At 32.7% G+C, this 16,983-nt stretch overlaps 1 protein-coding gene across 1 annotated transcript in view; it reads right to left on the bottom strand.

Moving 5' to 3' along the window:
• EIF4E (eukaryotic translation initiation factor 4E) overlaps window positions 1–16,983 on the bottom strand; it is a 34,422-nt gene that overhangs the window by 4,862 nt on the left and 12,577 nt on the right. Inside the window, exons 2-4 of the mRNA XM_011356247.2 lie at window positions 9,004–9,110; window positions 2,957–3,052; window positions 330–393 (exon numbers count right to left, since the gene is read on the bottom strand). Of these exons, the coding sequence (XP_011354549.1) occupies window positions 330–393; window positions 2,957–3,052; window positions 9,004–9,110 (267 nt within the window). The remainder of the gene's footprint in view (window positions 1–329; window positions 394–2,956; window positions 3,053–9,003; window positions 9,111–16,983) is intronic.

Here is a 16,983-nt window from a genome sequence, read left to right as displayed (position 1 = left end):
ACTACTTCCTATTGCCTGATAAAACCCATTTATAAATATCTCAAGGACCCACAAAATCCACGTTAAGATTTCCTGACAAACTCTGGACTTAAGTCTACTTAAATATATAGAGATTGAATTGAAATCACGGTATGTGCCCATAAAGTAAGACTTTCATTTAATTTTAATTATTTATACTATAATAGGGGAACATATATTTATGCTAAAGCCTAGTAAAGGTAATTTAATTTTCTCCAAGTAGAGCACTGACTATTTCTGGCAAGATTTCTTAGTGAGTATCTGAATGGTCCAGTTTTATAATAAATAATGAAATCACCAATTAAGCATACCTTAAAAAGTGAGTAGTCACAGCCAGGCATTAAATTACTAGACAACTGGATATGGTTGTACAGACTAGGCAAAAGAAAAAGACAATTATAAACACAAAATATGTAATGCAGAGTTTAGGAGCTTACATATATATTTAGAAAATATGATAAAAATAAAAAGATACAAGTTTATGTTTACTTGTTTTTCTATGAAGTCAATTAAGACCGAACAGGTCTTAATAACATCTAATGATTTTTCAGAAAATATTTTTAATAATTTATTTTGACAAAAATAAATTTTGATATCTTTGTTAACTCAATGCATTCCTGGGTATACAAAAGAAATTGAGAATAGAGGTACGAGGTAGTTTTAAGTAGATTAAAAAATTTATGAGGCTAATGAGCAGTTTTAAATACACAAAAAGACAAATCAAGAGAAAGCAAGATGACTTCTCGACCACTAGCATTGTATGGCTAAAATAACCCAACATTATTATTCTTGAAGGTATCCAAGAATAGAACAAGCGATGGTTCCCAAACTCCAGATTATTACTAGTCAGCAGAGTAATCACTTGGAGAACTTTCAAATTGTTATAAAATTGACAAGAGTAAAAATGTTTTGCTTGTCACCAATATAAATGCAAATACCATGATTTGAGCTGTGACTACAGATCATGGATGATGCTATTTATCTTTAGTCAGATTCTCTTGGTGTTTTTTTCACCCAGTCTAGGAATACTTTGAGCACAGTTTTAAGAAAGAGTATGGCATTCTTTGGATCACATCCCAACAGGATAACATACAAATCCAATTTGGGTGAGACAGCATATGACCAAATAAGGTCTGTTAGCCACTACCTCATGGTCACTCTTCCCAAACATTATCATTGACAGCTTCCACTAGACAACAAAAGAGTTTTGGATACTAATAGTAACTACAGAATTAACTCCACTATTTTTATAAAATTAATGGATTGTGTAGAAGTGACCTTCTTAAATGATATTCAAGGTAGAAAAGGTCTTTCTTGTTCATGTTGCTCTAAGATCTCTTAGTAATAAAGTTTATAATGAGAATTTGTAATGGCACAATTTAAACAGAATCCTAACAATATAGACTGGATGAATCCAAAAGGACTCAATGGTTATCACTAAATTTGCCAGAAAAAAAATAAAGTGACTTAGATATTTAGAGAAAGCAGAAGGATTCCTTCATATCTCTAAGTTATAGTATTAAAAATCTACTATGCAATGACATTGTTCACATATAACTAAAGTGTGGGGCCATGTTCTAATTAGAAACACAATTATGCAAACTGGTGAAAGCTAAACTAAATAAATGCAAGTCTGATTCAGTGGAAGAAATGGTTCGAGATATTTGCTCCTCCCTCCTCCACAGACTAGAGACTTTTTCTGTTTTAGAGGACTCTTGAATAAATTATAGAAAAAAAAACACGATGTTTTGAGGAAGGATGAAACATAATAACCCCAGTCAACTACGCAACTAGACCTATGAAATACTGAGGGTTTAAATGTAATTCTATTACTTAAGAAAAAATAAAAGTCAATGCTTTCAATAAAAAGTGGCTAGTTCACCATTTGTAGTTTTCTCTAATTATTCTGTAGTTTTTTTCCCCAGTGATTCAAATGCATAATAAATGTCTATTACGGGAGAAGCATTAGAAATATACAGAAGAATTCTGCCCTGAAGGAAGTATACATGAATTGTCTGAATTTGTTCTTTTGTGTGAGCAGAATACACTCCAGTAGTTACATTAAAACATAAGAGGAGCATTGACTTCATAAATATATAAAATCAATTATATATCAAATATATATGTAAAAATGATACAAAAATATGCTAGATACACATATTATAGAATATTTTAAATAATCACTAGGGAATTTACAGCTCTTCATTATCTTAATGTTTTCAAAGTTCCTCCCTACATGTATACTCAAGTATATATACTAAATTAACTGAGTTCTTAGAGAATCAATATTGCAAATCCTGAAAAAGACTTTACAATTTTATATTTTATTTTGAAGTCATGCAAAGGTTCATTCATGACCCCCGATCTTAACTTTTTGCTAAATCTGAAACAAAATCTCAAAAACATTTTTCAACTATTCTTGAAGTTGATCACAAAGTATAATGAAATTAATAGATGATCATCACAGAAACTGTCATTCTTTGACAAACCCTAAATATTGAGCACTTCAGCCTTTGAAATCTCAAAATAACTATAAAAAGAAATCTCAGAGGTTACACTGAAAAAAAATTTGCAAAAATGAGGACCTAACAAAGCTCTGGAATACCCAAGAATGAGGCAAAAGTATCTAGGCAACCAAGAAAGGAGACAAGTTCCAACAAGTTGTCAAAAAGTTCTAGGGGCAATAAAGGATTCTGAAGCCAAAGATACCTCAGGACAAGAAATAAAGAACATGCAGGGCTAAAAGATGACAAGACTGAAGGTTTCTAAAACTTGATGAGGAATAATCACCAATTCTAACAGTTGTGAGGCGATGGACAGACAAAAAGGTAATTCTATAGATGTTTATTAATTTTTCATCTTTACCTTCATTTTGTAAATGTGACTTAAAATGAAAATTTATACACTAATAAAACAACATCCTAAAAGAGTTACTTACGCCCAAAAGTCTTCAACAGTATCAAACTTAGAGATCAGCCGAAGGTTTGCTTGCCAAGTTTTGCTTTTATCATTTTTAAAAAACCAGAGTGCCCATCTAAAAACAAAAAGTCAATGTCAAAAAATGGCAATTTTACATCCAAGTTCATTGCATCATTACTCACAACAGCCAAAAAATGGAAGCAACATAAGTGTCCATTGACATATGAATAAACAAAATGTGGTAAAAACAGACAATGTAATATTAATCAGCCTTAAAAAAGGAAATTCTGACACTTGCTACAACATGAATGGACCCTGAAGACATTTTGTCAATATTCTATGATTCCACTTGTATGAGGTACCTAGAGTAGTCAAATTCAAAGAGACAGAAGGTAGAATGGTGGTTGCCAGGGGCTAGAAGGAAGGAGAGTAGGGAGCTGTTTAATGGATAGTGCTAAGATGAAAAGAGATGCAGAGACTGGTAGCTGCAAAACAATGTGGATACACTTAAAGCCACTGAATTGCACACTCAAAAAATGGTTAAGATGGTAAATTTTATGTTAAGTGTATTTCACCAAAATTAAAAATAAGTAAAAATTTTTACATGTTATTACAATCACAAATAATGAGTAGCTTTCTTTCATTTAAAAGGTATGTATTTTGTGCCTAATACGTAACAGATTCTTTGCTATACAGAGAAACCCACTGAGGTTCATCCGTCATGGAAACTGACAGATATTTAGTAAAGGAATAATTATTGTGTGCTAAGTGATATGATAATCAAGCACAGTTACTTAAGAAAAAGAGAGCGGAAGCACTTAACCTGAAAACAATGTAGGGAACAGGAAAGCTGAGTTTTCAGAGAAACAAAAGGGTATAAACCAAGGGGAAGAAATGAGAGTATTAGAAAGGGGGAAATTATTAAATGCGATTCTGTTTACTCAAACACACAAATGGGAAAATAACAAAATAAAGGGATTTATTAATGCTACCAGAGATATGTTCTGCAATGCTGTATACCAGCTTCTATATATCTGTACATACTTCTCTGTTAGAAGAAAACAAAGTTTTACTCTAATACCCTGAAAATAAACTCATGTCACATCAAAGTTACATTTAAATGTTATCATCCCAAGATGATTCATCTTTGGTAGAATTATATTCTCTGAATTACTATATCAGGTAACTCAAAGGAAAATTTCATTTTCTCATTGATAAAAATGTTGTCCAAAGACAGGATTTCCAAATGTATGTATTTCATTAACTCTATAACTAATGCTGGATAACAGACATAAAAATGAGATACACTTTATCATCTACCTGATAATTTGTATTTGCCAACCCACTATCAAAGAAAGCAAACAAACCAGAAAATTTATTAAACATACACACACAAGTTCACATGGTATTTATCCAAATAAAAACACTAAAAAAAGATGCCTGCACTCCCATATTCACTGCAGCATTATTTACAACAGCCAAGATATAAAAACATCCTAAATGTCTATCGATGGATGAATGAATAAAGAAAATGTGGTGTGTTTATGCACACACACACGGAAATATTATTCAGCTATAAAAAAGAAAAAAATCTTGCCAACTGCAACAACATGTATGGACCTGAGGGCATTCTAAGTAAAATAAGTCAGAGAAAAAGAAATATTATACAATCTCACTTACATGTAGAATCTTATAAAGAGAGAGAGAGAGTGAGCTCACAGATACAGAGAACAGATTGGTTGTTGCCCAAGGCGAGGTGGGTGGGGGAGGGGGATGGTGGAAGGTACTAACTTCTAGTTATAAAATAAACAAATCATGGGGATGTAATATACAGCATGGTGACTATAGTTAATAATGCTGTATTGTATATTTGAAAGTTGCTAAGAATAGATCTAAGTTCTTATCACAAGAAAAAAATTTTGTAACTATGTTTTGCGAGGGATGCCAGTTAGACATATTGTTATGATCATTTCAAAATATATACAAAATATCAAATCACATATTGTACACCTGAAATTAATACACTAATGTTATATGTCAATTATACCTCAATTTAAAAAATAAAACAATAATAAAACTGTCTTTTTCTTTACTGCATTCAGCCAATAAACATATAAAGATTTATCCTAAGAAAATAATTAGATTATTAGGCAAAAGTGTTTATATAAGAATGTACTTAATTTTGGAAAGTTTGGAAACATCTTAAGTGCCTATCAACAGGGATTTTTAAGCAGTTTTCAAAGTATGGTTTGCAGACACTTAGGGGAACCCAAAACCCTTACACCGGAGCTTTAATGAGGAAAACTATTTTCATAATGTGAAAACATTATTTTTTCATTGTGTTGACATTTGCACTAATGGTACAAAAGCAATGGTAGGTAAATCAGCTGGTGCCTTAGCAAGAATGATACAGTGGCATCAAACTGTACTAACAGACACTGTATCCTTTATTATCACCAACTCTCACAATAACAAAATCAGTTTCAGTTAAGAATGCCATTATGAAGCAGTAAAAATTATCGGTTTCATTAAATTTCAATCTGTGTACATGCCTTTTTCATATCTGTACAAAACTGCATACCAAAATACAATTCTTAGGCAACTGCACTGTGAGGTGAACTAGCCATTTTTTTCATGAAACACTATTTTTACTTGAAAGAATGGCTGATAAACCATAGTCATTTCTTCAAAAACGAACAGAGTGAGCCTGCTGGTTAAAATGTGAGCTTTCAGGAGAAAATCAGAATGTTGGAAAGCCTGTGTGTGCCACTGTGAGCTTGATATCTTATTAAAATGTAAAGATATTTTTGATGAGTTTAATATATTAATGTTATTGTTTAAATACTATATAATAAAAAGTATCAATATTTGGAAGATCTGCATAATTCACTGAACCAATATTTTCCAAATGACCAGTGTGCTGCAAAATTCTGTAGCTGTAAAAAGTTTATTCCCCTTGGAATATAGACCAATGGATTTCAATGTAACAATGCAGGAAAAGTTCTTGGATATGGTTTCAGATTCCACATGACAACTAACCTATAAGAAACCTAGTATCAAAGGAGACTACCCATAATTATTTTAAAAGGCTATCAAAAAGTCTTCTCCCTTTTCCAACTACATACCTGTATGAAGTCATATTTTTGTATGCTTCCCCTGGAACAACTTATCTCCAAAGTCTGAATGCTGAAGCAGCTATGAAAATCTAGCTAATTTCTAAGTCAGGCACTTGAAGAGATTAACAGAAATGAAAAATCTATTCTTCCTACTATGTTTTATTTTGAGTATTTTTTCAAAAAAATATTTAACATGTAATGGATTTTTAAATGAATATATAATTTTACATTTTTTCAGGTTTATTTTCTAATATAGTAAATGGAAATAGATAAAAATCTATAAAATCAAAGCTCTGTAGAGCTCTCAAAAATTTTTAAGACTATGAAGAGGTCATAAGACCAAAAAGTTTGAGTACTGATGATTTAAATAAAATATAATGCATACATGCAAGAGACTATGTGGCCATTAGGATAACTGTGTGGATTTTCCTAAGACTGATATGAAACCCAGAAGCCATGAAGGAAAAGTGATATTTGACTACATGAAAATCAAAAATCTCTAAAAAATATAACTCCATAGACAATGTTAAAAAGCAAATGATTCTGATCACTCATTTCCAACCTAATCCCCCTTCTGGATGGGTTAGCATCCTTAAAATACAATGCTTGGAAATAGACTTGAAAAGATAACCCAGGAAAAAAAAGTCGACAAAAGAACTAAATGTCCACAGCCTGTTTAAAAACATAAATAAAAACACAAATGCTCAATATGCAATTGTTTTGAAACTTCAATGAAAGAAATGCACTTTTAAAACAATAATACATAGTTTTCTCCAATGAGACTAGGACCAATCTGTTTGGCAATAATAATAAAGATTGATGGTTGACAAGGATTTAAAACCAGAAACTCTCCCAATGGTTAAAAACTCCAAGCTGGTAAAGGAGGATCATTTGGCAGTATCTACAAAGGTTGTAAAGGGTAATCTTTAACATAGGAAATCTAAAATTTTACCCTATAAATATGTTCACAAAAGTGCACAAAAACCTGTAAGGATGTACAGGTTTGTAAATAGAAAAAAAAACCTGTATTCCCATTAATGTAAGCCTGATAAAATACATGACTTTATATTCATTTACAAGACAGTAGTTTAAAATCTGCACTGTCAAACGAAAAAGTCAATAGTATGGCTGGCCATCTGTATTAAAAAACAGTATAGATATATGCACATTTATAAGTTTTAGAACATAAAATAAATCTAACACTGACTACTTCAGGGAGCAAAGTAAAATGAAGAAGAAATCTGAGAAAAGCAGAGAATTTCTACTTTATACACTTATACTCTGTTGATTTAATCGCTTATAATTATTAGGTTATTTTTAAAGATAGCGAAATAAATTTTGCAATATTTGTGAAAAGTAAACAACAAGGAAACGAAATCTGAACCATTAAGCATCTTAGAATACTTTTCCATATGATATTTATAATTTTACACAAGAAGTAAAATTTACAGAGAAACTGAAATCCTCAGAGACTTCGTTTTAACATTTAATCAGTTTGTTTTCCAATGAGGACACTTTTCAGAAATCTCAAGACTTCATTCAAGCTGTGAGGGGTATCTCTTGATTATTTCTTCCCACAATAAGAGCAACACTAAGAACTGTGCTCACAGACAGCTAGAAGGCATACAAAGATAGTTTTTAAAGATACCACTATAAAGAAGAAAAAATACTTTAAGGATTTTGGTGTTATTGTTAGGTTGAACTATATGAAATTCTCACTATTCAATTGCCCCATTTAATACCTTTGGCACAACGCTTTCCTAAGGAAGATTTTACCCTCTCTCTATGGACTATCTGACCTTTGTTATCTCACTCACTAGCTGACAGTCCCATTGTCTAAAGAATTGATATTTTCCTGACTGACAGACATGCTAAAACCATGGGTCTCCTATGAAAAAATGACAGAAAACATGTTTGGACTATTATTTCAGTAGCTCTACCATGGTATGAAGGTTAAAAAATATTCAGGCCATAACGGGAAAATATGTTCCTTAGATAAATGATAGAATCTTTAAAGTAAATAAAGGGTGAAGGTACAGAAAATGAAAGAAAATGAAATACTTAAATATATTCAGAAGTCAATTCCAATTTTCTTTCTTCCAGATTCTAACAATGTTTATGTGTTGCCATTTTCTTCGCACTATCAATTCTCAGTGAATTCATATATATTTTCATTATATAAACCAAAAAAGGCAATTAAGTAAAAACACGAACATACTGGGAACAGGTATGGTAGAGTTGGGAAAACCATAGAATGAACAACCACTCAACTACTACACTAGAACTGTGAAAACTTAGCTCATCCTAGCTTCTCCTACCTTGTCATAACTACAAACCAACCTCCAGGTTCCAAATCCCCCAGCCCTCTATTTTCCCCTTCATAGCCCAACTTTAAGTTGCCTATTCTTGCTCTCTATACCCTTCTGTATACTTTCTATTCACCCTTTACGCTACTCCAATCTTTTCCCATCATCTACACTAGACGTTCTCCTGTGCATTAGCAAGGTTTTTAAAAAAATCATCCAATCCAATGACTCTTTGACCTTTCTGTGACATATAAAATGTGTATATAGTTTATATGTATATACCCTTCATGGGCATTCTCCCTCCAAAAAACAATAAAAATAAAAAATAAAAAAAATCCCCTATATGCTGATATCCCAAGCCTCTGTCTTTAGTCAAGTTCACTTAAGAGAACTCATTTACTACTGTGGTTTCAATTACCACCACTGATTACTGTTGAATTTCAAACCAATCTCTCAACCAGTTCTTTCTGAGCTCAAGATTCACACATAAAAATGCTTGCTAGACATGGGTCATCCAAGAAAAAATGGAATCCTAAACCTGACATACCTAAAACTAGTCTCACCTAACCTTTCTTTCCAAACCTGTCCTATTCACCATTTACCTTGTTGTCTAAGTCAGAAAACCCATATGTCAGAAAGCTTACCTGTTCTGTAAAGGATGTTTAATATAGTGTTCTGGGTTAGCAACCTCCTGATTAGATTCTGTTTTATCTTCTTCTGTAGGCGGGGGATTAGGAGTAGGGGTGGTTTCCTAGTGGAAAATAATAAAACATTTAAAATTTCTTAACATATCTATGACAGCAATACTCTAAATAAACTTGAACGAAAGTGCCAATATCTCTTTACCCAACCATGGACCAGTACCAGTCCGTAGCCTGTTAGGAACAGGGCCGCACAGCAGGAGGTGAGTGGAGGCTGAAAAAGGGAAGCTTCATCTGTTTTTGCAGTGGCTCTCTAGAGCTAGCATCACTGCCTCAGCTCCACCTCAGGTCATCAGGCATTAGATTCTCATAGGAGCACTGGTCCCTGGTGCCAAAAAGGTTGGGGACTGCAACAGACCACAGGCCAACCTCTAAGAAAAGCTCCAGACCCTCTGTTCTAGCATATCTTCATTAAGAGCAAAGGGTTTCTCAAATTTAAAAACATAATAATAATATTATATGTAGTTATCTTCCACTTACACATTTTAATATCAGAAAGACTATCAGAGACCATGTAACAAAGCTGAGAAAATCATCTGTATTAACATACTGTTATATTGAAGTATTGTATATGAAAGTTGGGATGGAGGAAGAATAAAACTAAAGTTTGAGAAGTGTAATAACTATGGTACAATAACAAAGTTTTATAAAGTGATCAAGCCAATATCATACATTAAGGTCCTTGCTTTTATATCATACTGATATGATGACATACAGTAACTTAGAAGTTCAGCAACTTCTGTCATTTCTAATTTGGTCCTATGCAAAAAAGCTGGACACTGGCTTGACCTTAAGTCGTTTTCTAGGCTAGATAATAATTAATACCATCATCTAATGCCAGAAAATAAAGGTGCCTGGTAAAATAGGTGTTCTCCACATTACTCTGCGTAGCTCTTCATTCTATTATTAATTGGTGTCAACAAAAGAGAGAGCCAAGGAAAGTCACCAGAAGCTGAACCAAAAGCTGATACAAAAGGGGATGAGGGGGGCCTGCAACAAGAGTATGGGTATCAGATTTAAATTGAACAACCAAAACAATAGATATATGTTCACATTAACAAGATTATGTAAATCAAAAATGTATAATCTAAAAGATCACAGAACAGATAGGTGATTAGTACCTATTTCACAAAACACATTTTTCTTATCAACATGACATGTCCAAGAACTACTTTCTACTAGTCTATGAAGTCACTCATAAAAGGGGCTGTCTTGATTTTGCTCACAGGTATAATGCTTCACAGCGCTATATCCAATAGGAACTTACTGACTTGATTACTTAACTGAATAAATTTAAAGGTTTACACAGAGTAGATAAGGCCCTAAAATTTATAGAGTAGTTAATGCCTTAGAACCCAAATTGTTTTTACTAGTATTTCCTTATTACAGCCACTTTAAGTCTTCAGATAATAACTGTCAAATGCCATTGCTTACTCTAGTAGCTCAACATTAATGATGGTCTCCAAACAGTCTCAAAGAATAAAGAGACAACAGTTGGGGGCTGACAGGCAGAGGTGGGCTTTGGGGGACAGTGTAAAAGTGAAGTGCAGAGGAGTGAGCCTCAAAAATCGATGTAAAAACCCCTCAGAGGCCTTTGGCTGACTCTGGTGGCCTAGCAGAGAACAGCTGAGCCAAGACTTCAGAGGCTAGACACCATTAGGAGACAGCATCTACATCCGGCCAGAGTGAGTGGGTGAAAATCCCCAATTTTCAGATGAAATTCTAGGAATTTCATGCCCTAGGAATCAGGTGAAATACATCTGCCTATCAAATCCTAAAATCAATCCTTGACAGGATCAAGGTAATCAACCTATAAACAAACTAACTGCCTCCAAGAACAGAACTCTACGCTCTTCAGACGATAACATAATCCTGAGCCTCTATAAATATTATTTATAATGCCTAACAAACAATCAAACATTACTAGATATGCAAAAAATTCGTTTAAAGTAACTAATGATCAAGAAATTAAACTGTCCATAGAAAGACACTCTGACATGATCCAGATAATGGAACTGGCAAAGCCCAAATAATAAGTACAGTAAAAGAGAAGAAAAGGTGGAGAAAAGGGATGGGAAAAAATGAAAGTATTTGAAAAGAGACTTGAAATCTATTTTTAAAAATAATCAAATAGACATTAAGGAACTGTCAACTATAATGTCCGAAATTAAGAGCTCACTAAGACTGAACTCAGCAGAATGTAGGACTGGTGAACTCAAAGACAGGCCAATAGAAAATATTTAAACACACTGAGAAGGGAAAAATTGAATGGTATGAAACAGATGGAAGATAGTTAAAAAGTTCAAGCACAAGAAGAAAGAATAAGACAAGCAGTATAGAAAGAGATAATAACCAAAATTTACCAAATTTCATAAGAAATTCAAGTTACAGATTTAAAAATATTCAAGGAACTCCAAGTAGTATGAACACAAACACCACCTGCACATATCACAAACTACTGAAAATTAAAGATGAACAGATAACATTAAAAGCAGTCAGGAAGGGGGAAAAAAACCACACATATTACTTTCACAGGAAAGGTAAGAATAATGGCAACTTCTCAACAGAAACTATGAAAGCCATAAACTATGAAAGACAAAAGAATGGCATCTTAATGCTAAACAACAACAACAACAACAACAACAACAACAACAAACTGTCAATCTAGAATTTGGTGCTTAGGAAAAAATATCTTTCAGAAATGGAGAAATAAAGGCAGATTTAAACATCCCCCACATCCCACCCCCAAACACACCAGACACCAGGAGGTCTGAAGAAAGGAAAATCTTCAAACCAGGGGGAGCGAAAATCCCAGATGGGAGCATGGAAGTACAAAAAGAATGAAAAAGGTAGATATGTGAGTAAATATATAAAAGGCTATTAACAGTTTAAAGGAGCAATAATATAGGTGGCTTGTGGAGTTTAAAATAATAATGATGGTCCTACCAAAGGGTTGGGCATATATGATTCTGTGAGGTTGGTTGTATATGAATAAAAGATCCTCTTCCTCCCAAAGTTAAGAAGTACTATAAATTCTCTTAATTAAAAGACAAATGATTAAGAGAAAATTTATTCATAAATTCAAAATCCTCATTATAAACCGTAATTTCACATTTACTTAAATCTTTTACCTCAGCAGCACATAAAAAATAATGAATTAGAGCAATTACAAGTTTCATGGGGTCCAAAATGTCACCCTCTAATTCATTTAGTATTTTCTCTTCTTTTGTTATTTGACTTTTCACCATTAGGAGAATGATGAAAGAAGACTTAGATGGTACCAAAAGTCTCTGGACACACAGGAACTAAAAGCAGGTAATAATCTCAAGGGAAAAATATATATTCAGTTCCTAGAATTAAAAAAGTTTTCTTTTGAATAGAAAGTCCTACTTTAATTGATGTTTTAAGTAAAAACATATAATTTTGAGTTTTTCCTATAACTAAAAAAAAAACTACTCATGTTTAAATAAATGTGTGGCTGTATAAATCGATAAACATACTAATTTAAATTCTTTCACTTTTAATATTTTATATAAACATGCTACATTTTAAGACAAATGTTCTAAGACATTGACAAAAAAGTTTAACCACAATCATCATCTCAGTATTTGAAACCTTTTTTAATGTAAGCATAGTGTACTGATGTTTCTCTTTTAGCCTTTTAAGTTGCTATCTACAGTTTAATGGTCCTGTGTTCAAATTTTTAAACTTATATGAATTTCTCAAACCCTCTAAATTGTTTTAATAGCCAATTGTTTCCAAGCTAGGATACAAAATATTCAGATACTCTATGAAAATATTCATTCACATGGCACAAACCAAATCTAGTAACATTTAGAAATCACTTCATAGTGGAAATTACTTATGAAAACATTAACATTTAAAAAGAGATAAAAGGGCATATGTTCTCAGTACAAATTTCTCATTTAGGTCATATTTTGCTATGACCAGATCTACTGATTTCAACAATCCATTCTTAATCAGCAGAGATTTAAACCAAAAAGCTTACTATCAACCATTCATCCTTTAAGTTTCCTGATTTCACAATTATGTTGTAAATTATTGCAAAGGAAAAAAAATTGTTTGAGACTGCTGAGACATGCCTCATTACAAAATCATTTTGTTTATTTCTTTCAACTTATTTTGTTGTTATAAAACCTCTGAATTTCAATTTAAATAATCAGGATGGCCTTTTTTATTTTCAAATTAAAATGCTTTCAGCTCACTCCTTAGTTAAGCATAAACCTCAACTATGATAACAATCTCCAAATTTTTCATTAGTGGTCCCAATTTCCTAAGTACTTTAAATATAAATTAAATTTGACATTAAAATTAAAGTATTCTGAAATTGTATCTTTTCTTAAAAATCTTTGTAAGGCTATTAACCACTGAGGTATCTGAGACAAGATCAACAGAATCACCATTAAATAGGTACAAGAGGACGATGTAATACTATATCACCAACTTCACAAAAGTGTCCCTAAAAACCCCAAAAACCCCAAGAATAGGTGTTTTCATGGGACGAGTTTAAAATTGTTTCAATCAGATATTTTCCCATTTATGTAACCATCAAAAAAGTAAATAAGATTGTCATGTAATCTGTATGGGAACTAAGAAAGATATTTTTCAAATTTGTCATTTTTATGGTTGCTTCATACAGAGCAGGCAATAAAATAGTTTTAAATTTCTTTTCAGTTTAATTCTTTACTGCCAAGTCCCACAACATTACTCTACCTGTTCTTTCAGCTTGGTGGTCTCCCTCATAAACAAATTTCACTGGAAATTACATTTGAAATATCCATGGTTTAAAAATTAATCAAAACAAGAAATGTGAATTTAACAGATATGGCTACTCTCAAAGTAATCAAATTCATTAACTCGAAAGATGAGCTGTACTTGAAAAACCACTGCAGAACACAATTCAGATGGGTAGACTACAGTGTAAAGCCATGAGATGGTGCAGTGTTCATCTAGAAAATGGTAAAGCACTGGTAAGAAAGAAAGACAGGGTTCTTGAAATCAGACAGAGCTAGAATAGTAGCATAAGTGAGACTGTGAAAGGCCTTAAAGGTCAGGCTAAAAGTATACCTTTCATCCTGTGAGCAATGGAAGCCATTAACAGACATGTCAAAGTAATTAAATACAGATGACAAGGAAACAGAAAAGACAAGTTTAAATGCAAAATACTAAACTTGGTTTGGATCTGCTGAGTTTATGAGATTCAAATAAAAAAATGTACATTATAATTTAGTGGTCTCAGAGTTCAGAAGCTGTCATAGCAATAGAAGAAAGCTGAGGGGAAAGAAAATATGTTAAGCAACAGTGGGACAATCTAACAATTAGTTGCAAATAATCTCAGGTAGCTTTTCACATTCTACAAAAATCAACACATGTATCAGGCATAGTACTAATTGTGTGGGACAATTATATTATAAAGCTAAATATTTCTCAAACCTACTAGTATCATTTCTGTGGGTTTTTTCCTAATCTGACTAAAGTTTAGATTCTTCTCTCGCCATGTTCAAATTGACACAGCTTAAGTTCCTAAACCATAGTATGCTTTCCACGGTTAAGAACATTCAATATTTCTCAATCCAAACACACAAACCATCTCTTCTAGAAATAATGAGCCTTCCCTTCAGGACACCCAATTTGTTTCCTCCATTACTTCACTGAACAAATATTTACTCCGAAGAACTTCCAGGATTTTTTCCCCTAGGTTAGGACATCACCTAAATCTTAATTTAAAGTATGCAAAATCAATTGTTCTGCTGATACTAATAATGGTTTGAAGCAGTAACTCAAAGTGTGGTCTATAGCCAAGTTAAGTATAGAAATGGAAAGTAAACATTTAGAAAACTTTCTAGCAATTAGTACTTTGATGTCTGTTGAAATGAATTATATCAAATTTAGGCTTATATTTTGTATGCATTTTTTACCTTTATCCTATTTTTAACTCTTTACAAAAAACATTAGATTGGGAATTGCTAAAACACAAACTAATTTTCTACAAGAGAATAAGCAGCACTGGTTTAGATCACATACACTGGAACCATATTACCCAGGTTGAAATCCTTGCTCTGCCATTCACAGCTGCATAATTTTGGGCAAGTTCAACATCACAGCACCAAATAACGGATAACAATACTATTGGTAACCCATCTCCAGTAGCATTTCCTTATATTCCCCCTTCTTTGCTTCATCACTGTTTTAACTGAATTGGAATAATCTTAATAGAAATGGAAATGCTCCAAAAAGACAGCTGCTAACTCAACAATTCAGTTAACTGAAAACACAATATATATATTAAATAAAGATATGAACTACTAAGCAGAAGGGTAAGCAAACTAAGAACAAAAAATAATAGCTTTATGATTTTTAAAGTGGTAACACCAACCCTCACACTTCATCCAAACTGAATTTTTACTTGATAGGCAACATTTACTAAGCAGCAACTATCAAGCAAGGTGCTACATATTTTTATATACATTATTTCAATATATATACATTATCTCAATACATTCAATCTTCACAATATTGTGAAACTACTATTCTGCTCTTCAAATCTAAGCCCTGGAACATCAACATGTCCTAACTCTATGCTATTTAAATCCAGGACTGTCAGTGTTCATGGCCAGAGATACCTTGTATCTTACTTGTACCTGTTTGTTGCTTCATCATTATTATTACTAGAACGCTTCTTCTCTCAAAAGTCCCAGAGCTGAATATATTGTTACCAAGGTACTCTTTCTAGGCGGCACAAGCCTACAGCATGTACTACATCTGCCCACAGCCTCGGATTCAACATCTTCACTATCTTGCAAATACATACCATTACCAACAGACTAGGAAAAAAAAGGCATGAATGGCACATCTCACTCTCCCCCAACACACACACAAAATCTCACTAAGAAAAAAGCAAGTAAATGTCAACGATTAGTTATAGTGAATTTATATCATTATGCAAGACAGCATACTAAATGTCTGTCGTAGAGAAGTGTAAAATAAAAGCCTCTCTTTTATGGATACAAATAACTAACTCTGAAGAAATAATTATTATTATTTAATACAATAAGATATGTAAACAGACCACAAAACTCTATTCTTCCTTCTTGTTTCCAAACACTCAGTTCCCAGGTCTCTTTTCAACAAAGGATGCATTTCTCCCAGCACCCTCCCACACGTAAATTAGGATAATTAATTAACTAGTACACAAGAACAAGTAGATTTTCACCACCTGCCTCGTAAGGAAAGGAAATTTTGGTGTGAACAATGAAAATTACCACAAATAATTAAATCAACTGTTTTTAGTTTTTGAGAATATATCTATAGTAAAGGAATCACGTAATCTGACATCACTCATCAGGAAAGTGTGGCTGTGGATTTTTCAGTTGTTCTACCTTTTCTGTAACGAAGGATTAAAATGGTAACCTTTGCGCCCTAAACTAAAAAGTTGAAGTAGAAAAACATAGAGAGATTTAGCAAAATACAAATATGTTAAGTTTAAAACACTGCTCAAATGAAATTTTTTCATGCAAAGGACTGTAAGACCCCAAATATAAAATTTGATTCAAAAGACAGTACTTTTAAATATTCTTTTCAACTAATATAAAATGACATCTAAACAAAAAGTAGCTGAGATATAGAGGGGAGGAGCTGATTTGTACAAATTAGCATGTGTCTAAAAACACTGCAAAATTTTATAACCCAACATTCCGATCTACTTAAATACCAGTAACCTAATTAACTGAGTAGCGCTAAACTCTTACATGAACAGAGTTAAGTTGTTGTTGCACTACAGCTAAAAATTAACATTTCTGGAGAGACAGCAAGCAATGTTTAACTATATTTTACTAAAGTATATATGTACACACATACACACCCCTAAGGGCCACACTTGAACTTCTGATCTTCTAGAATACT

Source organism: Pteropus vampyrus, unplaced genomic scaffold (assembly GCF_000151845.1).
Source record: "Pteropus vampyrus isolate Shadow unplaced genomic scaffold, Pvam_2.0 Scaffold25, whole genome shotgun sequence".
Taxonomy (NCBI): Eukaryota; Metazoa; Chordata; class Mammalia; order Chiroptera; family Pteropodidae; genus Pteropus; species Pteropus vampyrus.
Note: the sequence above shows the minus strand (reverse complement) of the source record. Positions and strands in the feature narration are given on the sequence as shown.